At 37.1% G+C, this 25,173-nt stretch overlaps 3 protein-coding genes across 7 annotated transcripts; 1 reads left to right on the top strand and 2 right to left on the bottom strand.

The window, feature by feature from the left end:
• Positions 1-1,047: 1,047 nt before the first annotated feature.
• LOC122008315 (probable protein phosphatase 2C 11) lies at positions 1,048-4,236 on the bottom strand. The gene is made up of 8 exons (XM_042564021.1): positions 4,075-4,236; positions 3,792-3,945; positions 2,393-2,518; positions 2,163-2,286; positions 2,011-2,087; positions 1,861-1,913; positions 1,484-1,538; positions 1,048-1,379 (listed from the first exon to the last, which is right to left on the bottom strand). The coding sequence occupies exons 2-8, from the start codon at positions 3,942-3,944 to the stop codon at positions 1,236-1,238; spliced, it is 732 nt and encodes a 243-aa protein (XP_042419955.1). The 5' UTR covers position 3,945; positions 4,075-4,236; the 3' UTR covers positions 1,048-1,235.
• Positions 4,119-5,057, top strand: LOC122010670 (UDP-glucuronate 4-epimerase 1-like). Its single transcript, XM_042567177.1, has 2 exons — positions 4,119-4,140; positions 4,291-5,057. The coding sequence occupies exons 1-2, from the start codon at positions 4,119-4,121 to the stop codon at positions 4,971-4,973; spliced, it is 705 nt and encodes a 234-aa protein (XP_042423111.1). The 3' UTR covers positions 4,974-5,057.
• A 1,594-nt stretch (positions 5,058-6,651) lies between these two features.
• LOC122008316 (UDP-galactose/UDP-glucose transporter 7) lies at positions 6,652-18,765 on the bottom strand. Of its 5 annotated transcripts, XR_006119262.1 has the most exons (12): positions 18,430-18,759; positions 17,859-17,964; positions 17,528-17,770; positions 15,063-16,716; positions 14,217-14,973; positions 13,741-14,136; positions 13,313-13,367; positions 12,933-13,044; positions 12,193-12,334; positions 8,325-9,223; positions 7,666-7,922; positions 6,652-7,544 (listed from the first exon to the last, which is right to left on the bottom strand). XR_006119262.1 is itself a non-coding variant. In XM_042564023.1 (8 exons), exons 2-8 carry the CDS (start codon positions 18,468-18,470, stop codon positions 14,803-14,805), a joined length of 975 nt encoding a protein of 324 aa, XP_042419957.1. In that variant the 5' UTR covers positions 18,471-18,524; positions 18,678-18,765; the 3' UTR covers positions 14,584-14,802. The 5 variants fall into 5 exon arrangements, 3 of the variants coding, with proteins under 3 accessions (XP_042419957.1, XP_042419956.1, XP_042419958.1); XR_006119263.1 differs by having other exon boundaries at positions 6,652-7,922; positions 8,325-8,476; positions 9,154-9,223; positions 15,063-17,770; XM_042564023.1 differs by lacking the exons at positions 6,652-7,544; positions 7,666-7,922; positions 8,325-9,223; ... (2 more) ...; positions 13,313-13,367; positions 13,741-14,136 and having other exon boundaries at positions 14,584-14,973; positions 15,063-15,206; positions 16,290-16,448; ... (1 more) ...; positions 18,430-18,524; positions 18,678-18,765.
• Between the last annotated feature and the right edge of the window lie 6,408 nt (positions 18,766-25,173).

A 25,173-nucleotide genomic window follows, 5' to 3' on the forward strand; every position in this document is an offset into this window, starting at 1 on the left:
GATATTTTTAGATACAAAAAATTTAAAAATCAGTATAAATCCTCTTAAATTCAGTATATTAAATTAGAATCTAGTATATTTTCTATCAAATTGAGTACGATTCTTTTTTCACCTCAAAATATACTCGATTTTAGTTTAGTGTGCTGAATTTAATAGAAAATATATTCGATTTTTAATATAAAGTACTGACTTTAAGAAGAATTATACTCATTTTCGGACTTTTTGTACTCAATTTTTGACTTTTTATACCTAAAAAATATGGGTTAATTTCGATAGAAAATATACTCGATCCTAGTATAGAATACTGGATTATAGTGTAAAGTGCTGAATTTAACAGGAATTATACTTATTTTTAGACTTTTTATACCTAAAAAATAAGAAGGACAATTTTGATAGAAAATATACTCGATTTTTAATATAAAGTACTGACTTTAAGAAGAATTATACTCTTTTTCAGACTTTTTGTACTCAATTTTGGACTTTTTGTACCTAAAAAATCTGAGGGGCAATTTAGGTATCAATATTTGCATGAGGGAGTTGAAACAAGTAATACTTTGCATGCAGGGAGTGGAAACAAAGTTTTTTGGGCATGGGGATTGTATGCAAAGTTATGATTACCATTAGGGATTTTTCTCTAATTTACCGTTAGATTAAAACCTCCCTAATATATTTATATTTTCATATTTAAATTCGATACGTAAATGGAATCCAATAATTTTTTATTTTTTTTTAATAAATAGAATAAAAACTTAGAGATTGCTCTTAATTTAAATCATTACTCTCACTTTACTTTATCAAATTTATATAAAAGAGCATAAATACATTAAAAGTTTTGATAATTACATTGATTTTAATAATTCTCTAGATCAATTTATAATAAAACTATAGAGAAAAAAATATTCATTGACGGAGCTATAGAGAAGAAAAAGAATATTTCAGGAATATAATTCGTTATTTGAATAATAAATTTCATTTATATTTATTTAATAATAAAAAACATAAAAATGAATAAATTTAAATAACATTGAGCAAGCTCGACATTAGACGTGTTAAACTAGTTTTGGCTGCAGTGGGTCTCACACATTTATTGATATCCCCAAACAATTACAAAGTCAGGGAAAAAAAAAGAGACTACAATCTTGAAGAGGTCATTCATCGTATAATTCATGTACAATGCAGTTCCAATCTACAGAATGATACAACAAGAGACGCTAGTGCCAGATCAGAATCGGTCGTCAAGCAAGAGAAGCATTCGGCTCAATGGGCTTCTTCAACTCCACCAGTATCATGGTCATGTTATCGCATCCCTCGCCAGTGAGCGTGCTCGGAGCCAAGCACCTGTCCAGTACTCGCTCACATACGGCAGAGAGGCAGCTTTCCTGCAGTCAAGACATACCTTTGCGCCTTTAGCCACTTAAAACACACATGCTAAGAGTCACTGAAAAATTATCAGAGAAAAAAAAATATGGAGAATGACACTCACAGTTCTAAGATGCTCATGGATAAAATCAACTAGCTGCTGATTCGACATGCAATCCCTGGTATGTGACAGAAGAAAAGATCAAACAAGTAATTTGGAAGCATGAGAAGGAGGGTTAAATTCAATTTCATATTTTAGGTAGACGGTTGTCTACCTAACATCACAGAGAAGACTGATTAACAATAAGCTTCCATCGGGATGTTTCTAGGGTTAAATACCATCCCAGCACTTATGGTGAGTCGATGTCTATAAAATCTCATTTCCAGCGGCAGGGAAACTTGCATTTAGTATATACAATTCACATTGTTTATAATTTCCTCAGTACGAAAAGCGATGCTATTACCAGTCATCTTGAAACTAGAATCGCTGATAAGGCTTACCAGACTCCATCACATGCTATAACAATGAATTCGTCATCATCAGATAGCTCCACCTGCAAGCACATGTTAGATATAAATATATAGACTGGCCTTCTTAACAAACTGAGCTTTCGAACTAAATATTTCAAAATAGAACTGTGAAGTGCTCACAATATTGATGTCGGGATTGCAAGTCAGAATTTGCTTTTCCGCAGGTAAAAATTTATTTTGCTTAAATTCCATGTCACCTGACACGAAGGGTTCTTCTCAAAGGTGCCACACTTCATTGGGCCATAAAATTCAATTAACAACACTGAAAATACCAATTGCTCTTGCAAGGTTTAAGCTTCCGTTTACTCGTCCAGCATGGATAAATCCTCCTGCTTTTAGGATTCTCTCTTTCTCATCCTCAAGACCTGGTTTGTGATCAGTCGACAAGCTGACTGCCTATCAAAGAAGAAAAAGAACAAACATACACATAACTAGAATATTTTCCATTGATGTAGTAAAGCATATGATCGCACACATAAAATAGGATTCCTTGTGGACAAACCTGACCCTTCCTTGACAACACACAGCGAGAATCACCAGCATTTGCAACAAAAAGTTGATTGTTCCTAATAACAGCCACACAAGCTGTGCATCCAGATGTTGGCCCAGAAAAATCAGAATGTGGTCCCTAAGAAAGAATTGCAAGGGTTTTTTTTTAAGTTTTCCAATAGAATAGTAATTACAAGAACATGCTTATTTCACATTGGCTTGGGCATGTGGGCATGGGCATGGGCATGGGCAAGGGGCATATAATCTCAAACAGGTGATCTTTTTGTGGGGAAAATGAATTTTACAAATAAGATGGATATAGATTCTGTTTTTTTCTCCAAGAAATGGAGTAAAATGGTATATGAAAGTTAGGATGTTTAAATTGCTGCCTGCAACCCTAAAGTTGATAAGAGCATGGATAATGATGTTCAAACTTCTTCAACTCGACTGCTAAGCATAAAGGAGAGTTGAGAAAAGACAGAAAGAAGAATTAGCAGGATAAACTACTTCATAGTACTGAAAGACAACCCTATCACCATCAGGTGAAGAACCTTAGCTTAATCAAAGAAACCTTGCTCCATAATATGGACAATACTACCTGTATTTAGTTTTCTAATCTGGAAGTATCCCAGAATTGATAGATAATACGAAATGTGAACCAAGATGTACCAACTACCTCGTACTGGTAGAAAATAAATAATTATTTAGTCGCATAATTTCAGTTTCAATGAAACAAAACTAGAATCACACACCTTTATGTGTTAAATGTAGCATAGTAAAAAAGTTTTCATGGGATATTGTGATCAACCAACATGTCTGCGATGATTTTCCAACAAATGTCATTTTGTAATGCAGCATCTATTCTGAAGATGCAAATGCATGGCATATCTAGGAAAATAGATTAATTACTTTCTCATATCTTTCTCTGTATCTACTCCAATCCTTCTTTCCAACACTTGGCTCTTCCTTTGCTTTCACAATTTTTTTTCTATTTCTGTCAATATTTCCACAGTAAGACATTTTTCACTTCAGATGCATGAGCCTTAGATCATCCTAATAGAATGTAATTCTCCTGCAGATTTAATTGCTGAGGTGGCTTCAATATCTCAGATACACACGCAAGGGAGAGGGAAAAAAAAGTAGCAATGGATTTTGATTTCCCCAAGAAACTCTTATCATCAGAAAGAGTAGGACAAAGACGATAACACACAAACAAACTGCCTTCATTCATATGATAACAAATCTCATAGCTGTGGCTGATTGAATGCCTCATTTATCTAGCAAATTCATAGTACAAATGAAATACAGATTCACACTCAAAAAATCATCCATCCTTTTAAAAAAAAAAATTTAAAAAAACATTTAAAAATAATGCATTTTAACGTATCAAAGAAACTAAATGGATAGGATACCTCCTCAAAGGTCCATTCATCTACGTGTTCATCTGAATGACCTCCCCTTGGGGACCATATCAAGCCCTCAATGTAGCCAGTGAATCTGTCCATCTTGTCTCCCAGAACAGCTAACTCTCGCCACCCTCTCTGGCCTCGCATCATCTCGTCCATTCTGCATTAAATTAGTTATCATATATATTGATGTACCAGTTCTCATTTATGGCACTACCCAATATAATCAATATGAATTTCTAAGCTCAAGATAATTCTGGAAATAGCGAAGATAAATATAGAATGATACCTAAAATATGCTCTTCGAAGTGCAGCAGTTAAATCTCCAAGAAGATGATCAAACTTGAGAACTTGTGTATGTAGATATTTTGCACAGAATTTGGCAACCACTTTTCCTGAAAAGATATAACCTTGCTACTGGTTAAACTGTGATACAAATACATCTGACAGATATACTAAGGTAATAAGTGTTATAGAAGAGTGGTTTACTATATCAAATGAAAAGGCGATCCGCAGCCTGCCGTTGTCTGGGCTTCCTCCTCCTCCGTCTACGGCCTCAACGACAAGGTTCCCTTCTCCGAGTCTCACCGAACCGATCGACCGGCCTCCCTCTACGCCGCCACGAAGAAGGCTGGCGAGGAGATCACCCACGTTTACAACCACATCTACGGCCTCTCCGTTACCGGTCTCCGCTTCTTCACCGTATACGGACCTTGGGGGCGGCCGGACATGGCCTACTACTCTTTCACCCGCAACATCCTCCAGGGCAAACCCATCACTGTCTACCGACGCCGCGATGGCGCCGACCTCGCGCGCGACTTCACCTACATCGACGACATCGTCCGAGGGTGCGTGGCGGCCCTGGACACGGCCGAGGCGAGCACGGGGAGCGGCGGAAAGAAGCGGCGGCCAGCGCAGTACCGGATCTACAACCTAGGCAACACGTCTCCGGTGACGGTGCCGGCGTTGGTAAGGATCCTAGAGCGGCATCTGAAGACGAAGGCGAAGAAGCACGTGGTGGAGATGCCAGGGAACGGCGATGTGCCGTTCACCCACGCCAACATCAGCTCGGCTCGAGCCGAGCTCGGCTACAAGCCGACCACCAACCTGGACACCGGTCTCAAAAAGTTCGTCAAATGGTACCTTTCTTACTACGGTTACCGCCGCGACGACCACAAGAGCTTGTAGGGTTAAAATTATTATTATTATTTAGCATTATTTCCGCTAATTTGTAGGTTTTTATCGACTAATTTGTCACATACAATTTCATGATGGCTCTTGTTTTTATTTATGATCGTTAGAGGACAAAGTGGCTGGGTGCCACCGCGAGATACGGTCCACCGACTCGCAGGTGGCCAAGTAAGAAACAGCATTTGATAGGCTGGTCTTTAGCAGTCGGGCGTCTCCCATTCCGACTAATGGCAGGAGGGGACCACGTGGGACCCAGCCTCTCGAAAGTGTATTTTTTTTTGCTGTTATATTTTTAATATTATAGCAAAAGGTGGGCCGGCGAAGGGATAAGGACTTGAGGAATCGATGATGCTTCGAGAAGCGCGGAGAGCCACACGGTAAGGCAACGGTCACTTTGGATCAACAACACTTTTTCGCCATCACGAGTCATTTATTGTTTTTTTTTAATAATGATATTTGGTCAAAATCAACGACTTCTAATTCTAGGATTAATAAATTTCATAATTTCTCTCTATTTAAATAATCTGGGGCATATATCATTTGTTATAATGTAGTCTAGTTTATTTTGTTGTCATGTAGTATGGTTGGTATTGATATTTGGATGAGAGAATTATTTGCTATAATTCTCATACTTGAAGGTCGCTTTGTGGCGTCCACTACAACTTTTTAATAATGGTAACACGAAAGAAAAGATGATCCAAGTAAAAATTTCCAAACAACACCTCATGAAAATATTCTGGAAGGAAGAAGCATTTCAAGGAAATGCTTGAAGGGACAAATGCAAGTAATGATCTTATGGAATAGAAGATTAAAAAGAATATTGGAAAGGACATATGAATCGACAAAAGAGACAAGGGAACATAGTGCGTACAGTCCCAAATGATAAAAGACACATTGATCTCGTGAAATCTTAAAATTGTGAAAGACAAAATAAGAATTCAAAAAGTTGAGAATGAAGAGACGTCGGTTAAGACTACTTAAAATTGATCAAATATATGACACGTTTGTTATTTTTTGTGGGTTTTATAGATAAAAAAACGAAAAAAAAACTAAAAATTTGTTTTAAACCCTAAATATAATTGAATTCTTTCATAAACCAGTGCAAAAATCACATTGGTCCGACTTAACTCTTAATATTTGAGTAGGGATACTAATTTTTCTCACTGATTCTGGTCTTGTGAGGAAAACCGGAAACAGGGATGGATTTAGGGTTCGGAGAGTTTTTCTGGATTTAGATTTGGATTTTTCAAATCCCAAAAAGTTAACTTTTTATTATATAAAATATAATAAAAGGAATTTATAAAAGAATTTGAAAGTTAAAATAAATAGCCAAATCAATGGCATTTGAAACGAGGATGGAGCAGAATGAAAATTTAATCCCTGCAGAATCAGAGATAGGAATTTTCCAATTAAACAAAATTGGGGATGAAGGCGGAGATAAAGATGGGGCCATAATTCAGGGGCGGCAATGAAAAATTTATCTCCATCCCATCACATTGTCATCCTTATACCTGGTTAATTATTTGAAAAGTAAATAAATGGTTAATAAACACAAGAACACTTTTATACAAAAACACAAGAACACTTATATATACAAAAAAAAATGAACTTCACTAATAAATGGTTAATTATTTGAAAAGTAAATAAATGTTCATATGCATTTTCAGTGAAATTCTGATGTTTTCCTCAACATGAAGAAAAAAATAAACAGAGAGCCTCATTTTAATTTTTTTTCACCTGAGATCTTATGTAAAGCATGAACAGGAGATGAGTAACAAAAATTGTAGAAACTGTGTTGCAAGATCCAGGAAACATGGGCGACAAGATGTGGAACTGTTCCTCCAACTTTTATCACTCATTTCAATGTTTGATCAATGCATGTTTGCCGGACGGATGGAGGTAGATAGATATAATCTCATTATGGCATTGGAATGACCTTTTTAATCCTGCAAGAACAAGAGTATAACCAAAGATGAGTCCAAGCACATAGAGATATCAGTGCAGTGCAGTTCAGTTCAGTTGTGTTGTGACGACACATGAATTAACCAAAGAAGATCAAGTGTGTGGAACTAGCTAGATATGGTGGGGTCCCTCAAATATGAACAGAACTTGCCTTTGCCGGAAACAGCCAGCCATTTGTAACCAGGAACAGGAAGACTGAAAGCAGAGGTGCAATGTTTATTCATGCAAACATATATATAGGCGACTACAAGATCTCATGTGATCCGTACGGTCTACCAGGAAGGGGACACTGCTAAATTAACACATACGATGAACACACACACATTCAGCATGAAATTAACTCCGCTAAAGCTGGATAATTATTTAAGTTTGTTAATCCCCATGAAGTCAATGGTCCTCTTAAGAAGAATCACTTTCAACTCCAGGAATGAGATATACTGCGCAGTCCTCCTCAGCAATTCCTCTAATCCAATAGCGGTGCTCCTGCAGCACCCTGGGACAAGCTTCTTAAGCCTCCTCAGCTTCCTTAGCACCACCACATGCTGCAGTGGCGTCTTCACCAGTCTTGATCTGCTGATTGCCTTCCTCTTCGACGTTGCCGCTGACCTAGCCATGAACATCAGCAATAGATAGAAGTTTGAAGAAGTAGAATTTAAGTTGGAAGAGGGAGTATAAATAGCCACACTCGAAGCTGGTTATGAATAAAACTATATAATATATTATTGACCTCCTCATTCCTCGAGGCATATCAAATCGAGAAACAGTGTCTGCTTCTTGATGTGGTTGTACCAAGAAATTAACTGGCACAGCAATTGAGATGCAGCAGAGTTTGGTTGGTCTTCTGTAGGCACCACTCCTCAAACTTGCAACCAGTTTGAGTTGGTGTATTTTGTACTTCATATGACGATAATTAATTGAGGAGTTTGCAGGCAGGACCAGTTTACATAGTTGGATTTGGATCAGGATCGAGAGGGTGAGAATTAACTGCAGGAAGACAAAGTGCATGTGAACATCTCAGTCACTCGTGGGTCGCATTAAGTTATGCATGCATGCATGTCGCACATGTCTAGCTCAGTCAGCTATTTCATCTCAGTCTAATCTATCATCCATCAATTTCCTGAACGCTACTACAAATTTCAGCAACACCTCTACGACTTGGTAATAATTTCCTATGCATGTATGTCTTTCTTTATCTTCGGTTTTTGACATGAATTAGATTTTTATGAACTATAAGAAAACTAAATGGGAGTGCTTATTCAATAAAAAAAAAACTCAAAAGGGATGATTTTATAATTTGATCTCTGAGATGTCTATATCGATAGACGATAGTAGCCAACAGAGGAGTTAGGACAAGAGGCAGCCAGTTGGTGACATGATGCATCTTACCTGATCACAAGTTGTTGTCAAATCCATTGAATGTCGATGATGAGGCAATAGAGAAAGAGGCAGTGTTGGATTCAACGCATGTCACTGCTGTTATCTCCATCGTCACTGTTACTGCAGCTACCATCTCACGGATTGCATGCCTACTTGATATTCTAACGCAGTAGAACAAAATGAAAATTATCAAAGAACAAATCTAAAATCTTGACCACTGACGTTGAAAGAAACACTTTTTACATCTCCTTGAACATAAATTTTACTAAGGCACCGTTAGAGACATTTCAACTTTTTACAAACATACAACAGTTTACATGCATCATGTATATTTTGAAATTTTCATGCACTATCATATTCTAAGTCATCTATTGCAATTTTAACAAAGCATTTATCATAGAAGCAATGATTGTGATGAATTTGAAATAACCAATATTAAAACAAGTCTGACAGAAGTTGTGCCCCAACTAGCTGTGATATGAATTGGAGGAGGGTTCAATACAACTAATAGATTATGGCTGACATTAGCTAGAGACCCGAGTTTTAAGCTTCATCTCAACTCGAATTAAAGGACAAAAAATTGAACTATTTCCCTATAGATAATCATCTATACATAAATAACTAGCTTGATTTGATGAAACTCACATTGTATATGTGTAAAGTTGAGATTGGCACTGTAGACGAGTGATTCTATATAACAATAAGTTCACGCTCATGTTCAATATAATCTGATCATAGGAAAAACTAAAACACCCTTTATATAAAATTTATATTTTTCAAAAAAAAATAATCTGTAATCATATGAAACTTGTCGCGGATTACACAAAAAAACCTCTACCTCTCAAGCAAAGATAGGAATGAACTTGAACGTATTCGTCTGGTGTCGTGCATGGTTGCATCCATTAAACCTGACAATATGAAAGACATTATGATTTCTGAAAAACCTCTAAAGATAAAGATATATCAATCAATTTTTCAATTGAAACTAAAAAAAAAGTTACATAAATATTATTTGGGACGAAATACACATCTAAAAGTACGAGAAAAAAGAGAGTTTAGAAATTACACTCAAGTCTTTGGACCTATTCCACTAAGCTATCTTCGATGAGTTTTTTTTTCTGAGCATTATAATATCTCAGATAATTTTATTTCTAATAAAATAATTACTTTGGTTCTTTCCCTCTCGCTTCTAGGCCCGAATGTTTTCAACTCATATTGTTGGGCCTTTTCATCTGATTCAGATGTAGAATAATCAAATCTCTCCTGCCAAATAATTAATCATTTTCTACATTAACCAATCTTTATTATTATGCATTTGAACCTTTAGTGTATTCAATGTTTTCTTAGGTGGTTGGTGGAAAATTTTTGTAGAACCAGATCAGTTATTCTCATGAAACTTCTGTAGAACCGGATTGGTCATTCTCAAAATTAGTCGGCGTAAGTTAAATACATAATACCAATTAAAAAAGAAAATGACTTCAGGTTAAAAATTATGAGTATTAAAATAAGACTTTCACCCTACTGTTGGCGGAGAGATCATATGCCATGGATTAAACCATTCTAATTGACCAAAATCATTGAAAGAACTTTATCTATATGAACTCCAGATGAATAAAAAAAATCAATTTGTTACATCATAAGTTCATGTCATGATATTGCATCTCTTCTTAGTCAATAAAGACAGCTCATATGTCTACTCTTGCCCCTGAAAGTGGATAAGAATTGTTGTACTTTCGATCTACATTTCCTTTTCGTCGTGTCGAACACCTTTAAGTTGCATTTTTTTTCTTTCATGTTATTCATTTTGATACAGGAAGTTATTCCTTCACCTACAGAATTTCCCGGTGACCCGCAGGTGAAGCCATCAAGGGTCTCACGCCAAGAAAACATCCATGGTACGCCAGCGAATAAAACCCTCCTTAGCAATTTACAGATGGGGGACTATTTGTGCCATTTACACATTGGCATGCTTTTCTCATTCTCTTTTTTAAGTGTCTATGTTTGTCTTGTTCATTGTCTTTTCCTCATTGCTTTGTTATTGTTCTCGGTCATTTGTATTGTATGCAGACAAGAATGGTGCAATACACCAAGTGATCCAATTAAATCATATATTTCCATATGAACACACAATTTTTTTTAAAAAAAAAAAGGGTCAAAACGGAACTCCAATCTATCCTCCCAGCAGCTACTAATCTATAAAAATTGCCTATTCTAAATGAGTAAATCCATCCATCCGCCTCGATGCTGGTGGTTCTGCCATTGGGACCTGATAAGCCGAAAGTATAGCCTGGCCCAGACGTACCTAGTGGGCAATACATATATACACATATGAAGTGTTGTAGTATGACGATCTTGTTTTTTCCTCCTTTTGTTAACGAAGGATTGCCTGACGATACTGGGACACTGCTACGCTGGCCAATATCTACACTATATTTAACAAATAAGTGACTTGTGATTGTTTTTAAGGGGTGGTATTTAGCTAGCACTGCTTTAGGTTGACTTGAAATATTAAGCATATCCCACTTTTCTCCGTGAGCATGATAAGGCCAACGGACTACTGCATTAATGCCAGTTTCACGAGCCCGGGAACATCGATTCAAAAAGGTCAAAACCCTACACAACTCCGTAAAACCGTAATATTTGAGCCATCAAAGTATAGGCAGCCTTTCCATTTCGTTTTCCAACGCTTATCAAGTATAGTCATTTCGAAAGCATAAGTACGCAGGGACAGTAACGGGCTGGCAAAATCTTGGCAGGATTCTCTCAACATCTATTCAATAGCTCCTATCCCTAGCTAGCCAATTTAGCTACCTACAGTATGGTTTCCGAGATTATATATCCCAAAGGCGCAAACACTGGAATGCAAGAAATCTTCAGTCGTCAGGTGATCTTTGGATACTTCCTTGGGATTTGCTAGTTTTGGCTCCCCTTATGAACAAAAGATTTGTTATGTAATCTGCTTTCAGACATCACAGAGCTGTTGTTTGGCGTAGGCAGCTCAACAGCTGCTGCATCCTGCAGCTTTCAACGAGTGTAATGTCAACTTCAAGTCCAGAGGCTTTTAATTAGTTACCACCTAGTCCTGTCAGCTTTTATTATGTATTTGCTCGAGGTCAAAGAGTTCATGGGCTATATAAAACCCTTCTTCACACAACACTCCTAATCTTCCACAGCCTCCTATCCATTCATCTACCAAGGGCATGGTCTGATCTTATTAGCATGCGTCCTCATACCGGAGTGATGAGCTATTCTGCTACTTCTGTGTGGAAGATGTCACTGCTTGTTACAACTACTAAAATTTGTCACTGGTGTTATCCTCTCTGAGCTTTTCTTTTCTTTTCTTTTTTCTTTTGATTTTTTTATAATTTTCTTGACCTTGCAAGACCTTAAATTCATTTTAATGTTTTTTATATTATTATATTTTTATATAATTTTAATTTTTCTAATCTAATTTATTATAATTTTCTTTTTATTTTAATATCCTCTCTTTTTATTTTCTCCTCCCATCTATCCCTCTTGAGCTTGATTGTAATATTATAGCTTGATTGTAATATTATTGTAATTTGAGTTATAAATATAAATGATCATATATTTGAATTTTCCACTCATAAATTCTGTTCAAAGGGTTGCATTGTTGATTCTTGTCCTCTCATAGTTGGCTCTAAAGAATATAAGCATCTTTTGTATTAAATTTTGTAACATCATGCAGTTTGATCGTGGTAACATAAATCATTTGAAAGAGGATGTTTGTTAGGACTTGGCACGCCGTTGTAAGGTTGTAGAAATGTAAAGTATTTCAACTAGTCTTCGAAAGGAGAAGAATCAAGACATATGTATGACATAAGTAGCAAAGGTTGGAGTGGGCAAGACAACTCACCTGCATATAAGATGCATGGGCTGATGGTGGCTACAAACTTCTGAAATGTATTTGTTGTTTGAGGAGTAGAAGTGAATCAATTGTGTTGTTGCAAGTTTCCAAAGATGTCTTTATCTCCATCAATAAACATGGGAATGCCTTCCTGAAATATCCATAAGGAATCACTGAGCGTATACTGAAACTAATGACTCTGGACGGAACCTTCTTAACAAAGCTTCAATAGCATCCAAAGCACAACCAAGTGGCCTTGATCTTACAATAGCATAATTCAAAGCAACTAACCATTATACCCATTAATCTCGTATTATCTTGTGAAGCTCATACAACTGTTCATCATTTGAATTAGCTTCATGATGCTGATGATAATTTGTGAGAATCTAAATTCAGCATCATGAAGTATTTGCCTCAACTATCTAGATTGGCAAGTTGAAATTAGATAATATTGCTAATGACATCTAAATTAATTAGATTGTTTTTATTCTTTTTTACAAATATCCTGAAGATGTGTTGTTTGTTGCACGTATAGCTGTTTCTAGCGATATATAATTTTTGTTCATTTATTTAATTGAAAGGTAGTTTGCATGTTGACTATCTTCTCCACGAGGAAGTCTTTAGATTTCTAGTAAACTTCAATAGGTAGAAACAGTTTATTTTCTAATAAACATTGATACATTTGTAACTGAACAAAACTAAAATGAAGAAAAATAAGAAAATTCGTCAAGTTTTGTTTTATTTACTACCTTATGCTTGTGAGCAAATTCGTCAGTTGTGATGAATGTGTCGACAGCTGTGTTCCTTTGTGATATCTGCCCTGATCTTGGCAACATTTTCATCAACCAGTGGATTCTGATGCTGGTGATCGCACAAACAACTTAAGGAATGAGATATACAACAAAGGGATGATTGAAATAACAAAAAATGGACGTGTAGCATTAATTGAAAAAAAAAATATATTCATCATGAAGCAAGCTCCAAGAATTGTTTATTCTGCAAACTGAATATAAAACCAAGCACCAAGAATGTGCAGCAAAGTATCAATAACACAGCACTACAATATGAGTTCAATTTCATACAAAAAAGTGAATAACAAGAAGCACAAATACTGGTGAGAGATTAGTACCCAGGTAGCAACTGCACTTTGAATGCCAGTAATTCTCACTCTTCTCCACATCTCTCTGAAGTAAACCAGTTCCATTAGTTTAAGCATATGATCAGCATGCCATGATAAAGCTTGGAAAATTCGACTACCACATTATGGAACTAACATCAGATTTTATTAAAGAAATCTAAGTTATTGAAGTTCTTTATATTCCGTCTTTAGAATTCAGATGTCATACAAACACAAGGCCAACCTAACTGTTGCTCACTGTAAGTGTAATGAACCTTAGAAATGCCAAAGTCAGTAACTAGTGAAGAAAGTGAGCATGTAACTCGAGTTTAAAGCAATGCCATAGTTCAGTACTAAACATTGAAACTTGCATATCTTCCCAGTTATTAGCTTTGATGTCAAACAAATGATCGAATTGAGTTTTCGTTGATGAAAGTCACCTATATCAAAGGATCTCCGGGCTAGCGGACGCGAGCCTTCAAGTTCAATCTCGCACACTGTCAATCCGCCTCGAATTCGCAAGGATCGCACAGATCATCTGAATCATCTTCCAACTGGTGGTAAACGGAAATCGGCTAAATTCTTTCAAAACCGTATGGATTTGCTGATCTGTCTCAAAACCGGACATTCGTATTCCGATCCGATCTAGAATCAGTTGGCCGCGCCAAACCGTTTGAGTGGAACAGAGGAAACACAAATCTAGAATCGCGGAGAGACCAAGGCGGAAGGAAAGATGAGATAGCACCGGCGCAAGTGATTGTTCCAGCAGCGACCGAAGAGGAAGACGGAGAAATGCGCTCGGCACTGGGTCTCTCGGCTCCATTCCAAGCTGGTGGCTGAAATCAAACGCAAAATAACCCCCATTTTAGTAACTTTAACAATTTGTCGTATTTAAACCTAGCACTATTATTCACACCGTTTCTACCGTCGCCTCAATCCATCGCCGGTGGTTCTTCTTCGCCCGCAGCGGAAGAGACGAAGAAGGATGATCTTCTCTCTTGTTCGCATCGGCCCTCGATCGAATACCCCAGCATTTTCCGGACAAAAGTACCACCTTTGAGGCTCTGAGCTCTCTCCTGCTATTGCTTTCCCGGGGAGCTACGGTAAGTAGACGTCAACCGGGGCTTGCAGCTGAACTTCACTTGAGCTACCGCCGGCGCACAGATCAGGGATAAAACCTAGCCTGGATCGGGAAGAGAGAATGACGAAATGGAGCCCGCGGGCGAGGGAAGCCGAAGATGAATTTGCAACCCTATGAACCCTACGATTTGTGGTCCTTATCAACATATAAATGGATGGAGTTTGTCAATTACAATTACAAATCAACATTCCACCGTAACTGGAAGGAAAAAGAATGGTTTACAATTCAAGAATATTTTTAAGAACATTGTTATGGTTGTAACAAATCAACTATTCCAAATTCCAATGAATTATTCTCTTGTAATTCTTCCTTTCTTCTTTCGTATTTCTAAGCACGAGAAGGCCACGTGCTTCTATCTAATTCAAACTTTGTTTTTAACTAGATCTTCTTGGGACAGCACCTTGCGAGGGATTTTCTTCTTTTGCCGGTACTTAGCATATGAATACCACACGCCACCTGCTGTGTTGATGACCAATCCAGTCACATTTAAAGCATGTAGTTGAACCCCACCCAACAAGATGAACCCAAGGGTCTGGAAGAAAACATGCAAAAGTTCTTCAACAAACTAAACCGAGTCAATAATTCTTTCAATGAATTCAGGGCATGTCGGTTAATACTCACTGTGGACACGACACCCTTGAGAACTCCTACGATCGTGGTTGTCAGAGCAGAGTTCACAATGGTACACCAGAACATCGTGAAGTTCAGAACGATGCCCATTATCAATGACAGAACGAGAATCAGAAGGAATGTAAATGAATACGCCTGCCATGTTAGAAAAACATCGAATTAATTGAATAAACTGATGATGCACAAACACAGGTTATCAACAAAACTGAGCTGAACCAATCATTAACTGAATGATTATAAACATGTAGATATCAGGCGAGATGACAAGAATCGTTGATTGCTTTTATGGTTACGGAATTACCAAGAACTTGTAAACTTTCTAAGAAGGTGCCACAGCATTACCTATCAATTTCCTAGCCAACACACATGACATACTTTTCTTCTAGTCCAAGTTCAAAATTACTGAAAGGAAAAAAAAAGACGATCTTTGCACAAGGTCCTTCACAATGGAGAATCAGTGAAGGGTGGGCTAAACATTACTCCTGAGAAATAGGGTTGGGAAAAACTTGAAAGGTCCAATCTGACTTTCTGATTCAATCTGACATGAGAGCTTGCATTTTTCTCAGGCAAGATTTAGTTTTTCTGCTTGAATTTTGCATCTCTAAGGTCTCAAATTCTTATTGCAAAAGCCAATATCATAAGTTCATTTATGAACAATGTACATATACAAAATAAATGTTCACAATAATGCAACTATTAGATTAAAAAAAACTTGATCATCCTTTGCCCAATATTGATTTTACCATTTCAATTCACCACTATGACCATGTCAATCTTATAGATTTAAATATTATCTTAACAGCTTGTAACATTGTAATTTGCAGGTCTAACTAAAATCCTTCGCCAAGCCCGGACCATTTCAAAGGCCAAGAAAGCTGGTGGATGACTAAGAAACCAATGGTCTAAATTCAATCGAACTACACACACTGTAGACTTACTATTCCTCAATGTTCCTCTACATAAAATGATACTTGTTCTAGAAGGAAATAATAGAAAATAAACAACCTATACAGTACAGGCTGGACTGTTGGATATGCATCTGACTTTCAGTATAATAAATGATAACACGATAAGACTCAGATTTGAACCGTTTGTGAATAACAAACAAGTGATGCTTTCCATGATGATGTAAAATTTGGAAGTTTACTAACAAAAAATATCTCAAGCATAAACATTATTTGAAATCATGGAACTGAGATACTAGAGGTTGTTTCTGACCTTTTCGTACAACAATGAGACAGAGTGTGGAAATTCTCCTGTTGCTATGATAAGGAAAAACAGAAATGGGAGAGATATCAAGGCATTATAGAACATTATTTCAACTGAAGTAAGCCCCTCCTCTGCTCCAGATTTCTCTACCAGCACCAGATACATAGTCTACAATCATGACCAGCTGTTAATCTAATTGGGAAAAAATACATGTGCATATTAAACCAGCTTAACAACATATGTTAATAAGTAATAACTCACACTTTACCTTTCTTTATCAAACTTTCCAATATCTAACAAAGTAAAACATGCAAACATTTTTCACCTGGAAGAAAACAGAAGTGAGGGCCATGGTGTACCCATAGAAATCAAAGGAGAAGTCTCCTAGTGCTGCAATGATGACTCCCACAGCAGTGAGGATGACTGAAAGAGATACCTGAAAGGTCATTTAAACATCCGAGTGAAGCCAAGTAATTATTGAGTGACAATATGCCAGGTAGATTCATGCTCAGGAACGCTAGTTAAGATAGATTCATTTGAAATAAGCAAAATCCGTGAATGTAATAACCCTTATATAAAATTCAATTTAACAGAGAGGATAGTCATTTTTATTTTTTTATTTATCTCAGGTCCCTTGTCCAAACCGAATCTTAATATATTATGCAGTTTTCAGGGTTATTGCTTTCAAAAAATATCGCACACCAGAAAAGCATACTAAATTAATTATGCTAACTATTTCCTTCAGATTATTCTGAATACGCTCTTTCCTCGTCAGCAAAATTTTTGAAAACAAGAGGACAGTCAAAATACAGTGTCGAACTCAACATTTATTGATGATATTCTTTTCATCAGTGTAAAGAGAAGCATAAAAGACGTGGAATTACTTATGCCAGACAAATAATATCAGTCAGAATGTTCTAATCCAACCAATATTTGTTAAGGCGACTAAAACAATATAAATTTAATTTTAAACAAAAACCTGGAGTTAGAATAAAAAGAGGTCAAATACAATACGAATAAGCAACATTCACTTCAAGCCACTGATTTTCTTCCGCCAATCAGCAATAATGAAATAATCCCCATAGAGAGAGATTGCTTATTGGGGTTGCTAATTGATCATTAGAAAAAAGTTAGCACCACATGGACATTGTATTAGTGCCAAAAACAAAACCAACCAAACATAAGAAATGTAAGTAACTAAAATCCATTGCTCGTGCCTCAGGGAAAAGAGCAAGCTGATTTTTTACCTGAGTTGAAGGCCTTCCCTTTCCTCTGAGAAATCCAACCACCAAAACTGCAAGAGGGGTGAGCCTCTTCAAAGCTATGTACATTGGAATATTGATGCCCTTCAAGCTTGCCAGTGCAAACGCCACATTTGCATTGTAGAACACCGACACTGGAAGGAGTTTCTTAGCTGTCGTCATGTTCATTTTGGCTTTTGTATGTCCCATGACTTTGCCAAAGTGTATGAGAAGGGCTGTGACCAATTGCTAGTACGGTATATGAACAGAGTAAGTAAAAAGGTGGCATCCAATCAATACAGTGTACATGCCTAAGACATAAAGACATAAACCATACCTGTAAGGTAAGGAGACTCATAGAGTAGCCATACTGCATTAACACTGCCTTGTTAATAAAGACCATAGTCATTGATGCTATACCATAAGAAAAGGCGGCAAAAAAACTGCAAAGCAAAAAGCATCTTCAGAGAGGAAATGATAATAATCAACCATGATAATTTCACCATCACTATTATTGTTAAAAAGAATATGTGCACCAACAATTGAAGAAAGCACATTTCTAAAAAGTCATCCAGGTCATCAAAGCAATCACATATATCCATCCGACCAGAACAAACAAATCCAAGTTTCTTGATTCACTATTGTCTAGGACACTACCAATATAACAATCAAGCGACGGAACACGTCTAAAAATCTTATCCAAATCCAGCAAGGAGAAGATAATCATGTGGTGCAAAATCGCATATTTAGAAACATAGTGCTTCATCTTCAATCATGCATGCGACCCGTCTCCTATTCTCCTCCTATCGAGATCAAAATTTCCAGATCCCGATTCCACATCACGCAAACCCACGAAATTGCATTTGTAGTCACAATCCTGACGAGAAAAAGAAATCACTCAAAATTACCTCAAGAGGGGATTGACTTGAGCCTCCATCCCGCTTTCCATGCCAGTTCCGATTCTAACCTCTGCGTCACCGGCGTCGATTCAGGTTAACAGAACCTGCGAACTCTGATCGCGTACGATTAGGGTAAGGCTTGGAGTAGACGAGAAAGAAGCGGAGCAGCGGGGACTGAGAAGGGGGAGAAGAGAGGTGGAAAAATAAAAAATAATAATAATAATAATCAAGAATTGCGTGCGTTAAGGATTGCTCGCCTCTCCTTCACCATGTGAATGATAAGGCGATCGCGAGCAAGGAGACAGGAGACGCTTTTGCGGATTTCGGATTTCTGTTTTATCGTATATGGAGTCGTCGTATTATGGATGTGTGTATACATGTCTATTTGATGTATTTGTTATATTGAAAAAAAAAAGAAACAAAAAGGTGGACGTGTCTAATTATTAGAGCAAAAATAATAATACGAACTATTTTGAACAAATTGATAATTTAACATTACACATTAATCAATATATGGTTGCGAATTCAATAAATATTCCATGAGTCGTGCAAGGTAATACGGGGTGGAAGGTGTATTAAAAAAAGTTTGAAGGACAAGTGCACATGACATGTAATTAGTCAATAAAAATTAGAAAAATTATATTTTTAATTCTGTAATTTATATTTTTTAATTTTAATTTTTTTTATGAGTCAATTTATATTTTTAGTTCTATAACTTATAATATTTTTCAATTTCAATCTTTTCTCCTCTAAAATTGAAATTTTTCAATGGAAAATGATCAGTTATAAATTGAATTTGGGGATTTTGATTTTTCTGACCTATGTGTTTTTTATATTCCAACCATAAACTAGACATTTTTCGTTGAAAAATTTCAATTTTGGAGGAAAAAGGATTGAAATTAAAAAATATTATAAATTATAGGACCAAGAACGTAAATTAACTCATAACAGTACTAAAATTAAAAAAGATGCAAGTTACAGGATTGAAAATATAATTTTCTCATAAAAATTTAGTAAGTTAGACTTATTTACCAAAAACAAAAAAATTGGGCTTTGAGAAACTTTCTCTTATATTATTATCCTCTATTGGATGTATAAATAAAGTTTCATTAGCAAACAAAAAGGAGAAGAAGGGAGAGAAAAGAAGGAAAAGTAAAATATTTATATTCTCTTTATTTGAGAGAAAGAGAAGGTTTATTAATATAATATAAAGTTATAAAATTATCCTTACTTTTATTAAAGATTTGTACGTTCAAGAACATAATACATCTTACATATATTTATTGTTAACTTACGCATTTATACAATTGTTGCTCATTTGTAAAAATCGACGTCGGCGTCAAAATTGGAGTCAGCGTTGTAGTTCATGATATCGAAATCAACATCGGCATTGGTGTCAACGTCAAAGTATGTGTCGACACCAAAGTCGACGTTGACATCGATGATGTTCGAGCGTCGAACGGTGTGAATTCAATAAATATTCCATGAGTCATACAAGAAGTATTGCAGGATGAAAGATGAATTAAAAAAAGTTTTATGGATAAATGCACGTGACATGCAATTAGTTAATCAAGATTCAGTCATTGTAGACTTTGTATATATATATATATATATATTTATATTCATTTAATATAAGGTCCCTTATCTTTAAAATCAAATCAGATCTTAACTTACCATATAAAAAAGATCACACAAGTTACCACTAAATAGAGAGACTTCTCCGAAAAACTCTAAACAAACTTCCCGTTATATTGATGGTTGGTTGGATGTCTCGTCCTTCCCGAACCTTAACCTAAAGTTATCTCATGATGGGACAACAGAAAAAAATATGATCATTTGATTCCACAGCTTGTTGGCATAGGGAGCATTGCTTGTGAGGTTCAACGCCAACCTATCTGTTGCTCACAATCACTAGTGAGCAAGCATCCAATAGCAAAATATGTGCTTGGGTAGCAGATTAATTTTCCATATAATTGACATCCAAAAGACAGTTGTTGTTGCTTGTGAATGGGAAAATTAGTAGACATTATCTGTGTCATTCTTCTCTACTGCAAACCATTCCAAAAGCTTCATTTTGCCCTTCCTAGAGCTTCCTTTTCGCCTGTACAATTTGGTTACAAATGTACACCAACTTCTTGATTAAAGGGGAGGATGACATTTTGCATTGTCACTGCCAAAAATTTGCACCCTTGAGGTAATGGTGGTGCACCCAATGAATCTATAATGAATCAATTTGCACTAATGGTCTAACTCAGTTTTTGATGAATGATAAATGAATTAAAGTTAGAGTGTTTATAATCTAATTGCTTAACCAAGTGTGCAGGAGTTGACGCGTCTGGAGGACCTGACACCAGGCTGAAATCCAGTTAGGTCCACGATATCCAATAGTTTGTACGAAGTCTAGATAGGTCAGCGGGACTCGATATGTGGCGGGAAGTCCGGTTGGGTCTGCGACACTTGACAATCGACCGAAATTTAGTTGAATCTGCGAACCTTACAACTAGCGAGAAGACCTAGTAGGTCAAAGGCAAGTCAAGCGACTGCAGTTGATAAGTAAGAGGAAAGCACTGGAGGAGAGATCCAGTGAGAATGTGCTCCCGGTTAAGGGAACTATATGCGTCGGTCTAGCTTAGGTCCATTTGGAAAACCTAAGCTGAGACCTTGATTAGATCCTGGTCTCAAGGAAACATGATCTAATTACTACTCCTATCTTATTATATTGTGCTAACTTTATTTTACAAGATAAACATATTTTTATTTGCTTGGACTAGCTCTTTTTTTAGGAAGGAGAAGTGTGAAAAGGGGAGTCTGGGCGCCTGGATTCCAAATGCCCGGGGTTGGTCCGAGCACGTGATCTAGCTCACTCGGGTGGGTGCTTGGATAGGCACCTGGGCGGTCTGAGGGTCTGGAATTGGTCCAGACGCTCGGATCAGAAAAGTTATCCAGAAGCTAAGTTGAAGCGCTTTAATTGGTCGAGCCCATGTTAATGGTCCAAGCGTTCTGAGGGGCTTGGGCGCCTAGAGGTGGATAAAACTTCATGGATAAAGTTTCAACGAGAGTTTGCCACGTCAGCATGGTCTAGGCGCCCGAAGGGGTTCTAGATGTCCGGAATGGGCCTATTAAGGGTCTTTGACCAGCAACTTCAGAATATCAACTAATACGACTTTTGTTCTTGCATGCTACCCTGAAAATGATCCGACGACACCGAAAAGCTACTCAGAAGTTTGAAGAATGAAAGACTTCAATTTTCATTCTATTTGTCGGTAACAATTATTTTAGTTCTTGTACTCAATACTTGTAACACATTATTCAAACTAATAGTGATTGTCTAACGAAAGTGATCGGCGATCGCGGGGCTTGAAGTAGAAGTCGTCACAGGCTCAAAATCAAATAAAATCATTTGTGTTAACGTTGGTTTTTGTTTTCTTTATTCCACTGCATAACTCTTTTTAACTCTCAATTTTCGACGAACGCTATTCACCCCCCTAACGTCTCTACGATCCAACAGTTTCAATGTTCTATAATATCCGACATAGTAAAGCATTATTCCCTGCATGCAAGTCTCGAATGTCATAGCCTCATTATCTTTGGATAAGTAAATAGTCGTCTATGAGATTAGTAGATGCTTGATGGACCAAATAAAATACTAAATTCCATAGAGTTTGTTAATCACCCCACTTGAAATGGGGAAGAATAGACAACCAATAGCATTCAAGGCCTTATAGCACCTATCGGACCAACTCCGAGCACCCCATATAAAGATAAAATATTTTGGCCAAAAGATAATCTTCTTATTCACCGCATCAAGAAGAGATCTTTAATTTACAATCTGAAGCTTTGCCGCATCTAAAGGAACACCAAGGTACCTAAAGGAGAAGATACTATTTTGAAAACTTGTAATTTGTAGAAGCTCACCCTTTGTTCTTTTATTAGCATCTGTCATGTACATATTGGACTTTAACGGATTAGTTCGAAGCCCCACTTTGTCCCCAAACTCCTTTAAACAAGCGGTGATCATAAAGATGGAGGATACATCTGCCTTAGCAAACATCAAAAGATCATCGACATATTCTAAATGAATGACTTGGGTCGCTTCACACATAGAATGGAAGTGAAAAATCCTTTTGCTCCAATACTACCTACAATTTCTGTGAGAATACCTTAAGACAAAGCCTAAATAACAAAAGAGAAAGTGGGTCACTTTGCTACAATCCATATCGCCTAGTCGTCATTAAGGCTAATAGAGTATGAAAATATGGTGACGCATTCTTGAATCCAATCACAAAGTTATAGAATTATTGGGAAAACCATAACCAACAAGAGTCATCATAAGAAAACCTCAATCCATGGTATCAAAAGCTTTCCTCAAGTCCACCTTGGCCATGCATTGATGAGAGATCCGCTTGCGTGTATATTTCTGAAGTAATTATTGAGTTAGATGAATGTTCTCACTTATATATTGAGCGGTCTTAGATAAAAGTCACTTGTGTTGGATCTAATAAACAATCCATAACTCTCACTAGATGCTCTGCTAGTACTTTGAAGATCACTTTGTAGAACTGTACAAAAAGATATTGCTCGATAATCACTAACATTATATGCCTGATTAGATTTTGGAACCAAGGCTATTAGTGTATGGTTCCACTGTTTGAATAGTTGTCCATGCAGAAAAAATTCTTGCACTGCATTTATGACTTAGGCACACACTATGTCCCAAGCGGAGGTGTGAAAATTGGCATTAAACCATCCAACCCTGGGGCTTTGTTCCTCCTAATGCTAAAGATCACAGCCCGTATCTTCTTGGCGGTGACCGCCTGAACTAGTACTGCCCCCAACGTACTAGATAATCTGGGGTTTGGAAAGGTAAAATCTGTTTATTTCTGCCCAATAGCTCTCAGAATTACCCCATAAACTCTGTTGCGACCTCCCCAATGCTGGTGGCTTATTCCTTAAACTGTTTGATGATGGTGACAAATGACAATAGCATTCCGCTTGTTATTATGCTTCACCAAATTGTGGAAGAACTTGGTACATTTTATCACTGTTCTTGAGATAATTGATCTTCACTCTTTGTTGATAGTAATTCTTCTCTGCCTCTTGCACGCATGGTAACACGTCATCTTAATAATCTATAATCCACTGGGGCCTCCCCTCGACAACACGGTGTGTTGGGTCGCCTCCAAAACTTATTTGGCCCTCAAAGTTTGCTCTGAAATATGATCGAAGTACAACTTATCAAGATGGCATAGCTAACCCTTGTGCCTTGTGAGCTTGGATTTGAGCATGAATTGGGCAGTTTCATAGACCGACTCTCCCATGAATTGGCTACAAAGTCCCAAAAATCTCTATGCAAAATAGACATGTCGTAGAATTTGAAAGAGCGTCAAAAGAAACAGTCCGAATCAAGCATAGAAACGATACCACAAGAATGATCCTAGTCATGTTAGGCCATCGCTCTAGGATTATTATGCAATAGTAAGAAGTGAGAGTCTCATTAGACAACGATTGTTCAAATTTCATCGAATATATTATACTTGGGAGTTCGGAAATTTTATGATACTAGGTCATCTATCATGACTTATCTTCTAGATTTTCTAGATGGCTGAAGAGAAATTTTTATGAGTTGGGTCGATTATTTTTAGAATTAATAGGATAATAAAAGTTAGATGTCGGATTGTTAAAAAAAATAAAATTCGACAAATTATTAAAGGGCAGACTTCTAAAATCCTCAAATGGTGTAAAATTTATCTAAGAAACACTTTTATTTTTTAAAATCATTTTATCAACGTGCTTTATCTGATTCTTTACCATCCAAATCAATAATTAAATGAAAGAGCACATAGCAACAAGTACTTCATCGGATTGCGTATTTTTTCAAATGATTTTCATATTTTATTAATTAAATTATTTTATTTAGTGAGTAATTAGCTTTATTAATTACCTCATATGTGGTCTTATCTGATTCATTATTTTTTTTATATAGGTAATTTATATCATTTATATATAATGATCATGCTCGAAAGCGGGAAGGTGAAAAATTGAGATATGACGGCTTCGCTGACTGATTACAGATCTCGCTCCGCTCTGCAAAAAAAATAACATCAGTGCCAAATTAGGGAAGGGATCTCCGGCGTTGATCCTTCGACGCTCAAATCAGTCATCGAAAGTATAGAAGGAATGCGGAGCAACAGTAACATAAGTGCAAATAGTGAATAATGTGTATTATCGTCGGTGATGGACCCCTCTTTATATAGAGCCATGGTGGGCGACGTGTACGCTTCTTGAGGCATGAGCGCGTTCTCCAATGTCCTATGAAAGGACCTGTTAGGAAAGTACCCCTGACGCTATACCTTAACAGGGCATACATATCCCTGACAAGATAGTAGAGCTTCCGCGGTACGATCCGCCTGTCGATCATGCCTCGTGTCAGAGACATTATCTTCCAAAAGGATGTTGAAAGATACTACAGCGGTTCTGTTGCTTGGCCAAGTGGGGTAGCCGCTCGGCCGGGGCTTCGTTCTATCCACAGCCAGGTCCCGCTGCTTGGCCGAGCGGGGTAGCCACTCGGCCGAGACTCCTTCGCCCTGTTGGCCTCAGTTGTTCTTCCTTGTGGCGATTATAGTAACATGCCCTTCCCCGTTAGGACGAGTTATCTGGTCTCCTTTAACATTCTGTTGCTCCATACTGAGCGTCGACTATCTTACGTATTTCCCGAGCTGGTCAGGTGGTTCGCTTGGACATGTCTCCCGCTGG

The sequence above is a fragment of the Zingiber officinale genome, chromosome 8A (assembly GCF_018446385.1).
Source record: "Zingiber officinale cultivar Zhangliang chromosome 8A, Zo_v1.1, whole genome shotgun sequence".
Taxonomy (NCBI): domain Eukaryota; kingdom Viridiplantae; phylum Streptophyta; class Magnoliopsida; order Zingiberales; family Zingiberaceae; genus Zingiber; species Zingiber officinale.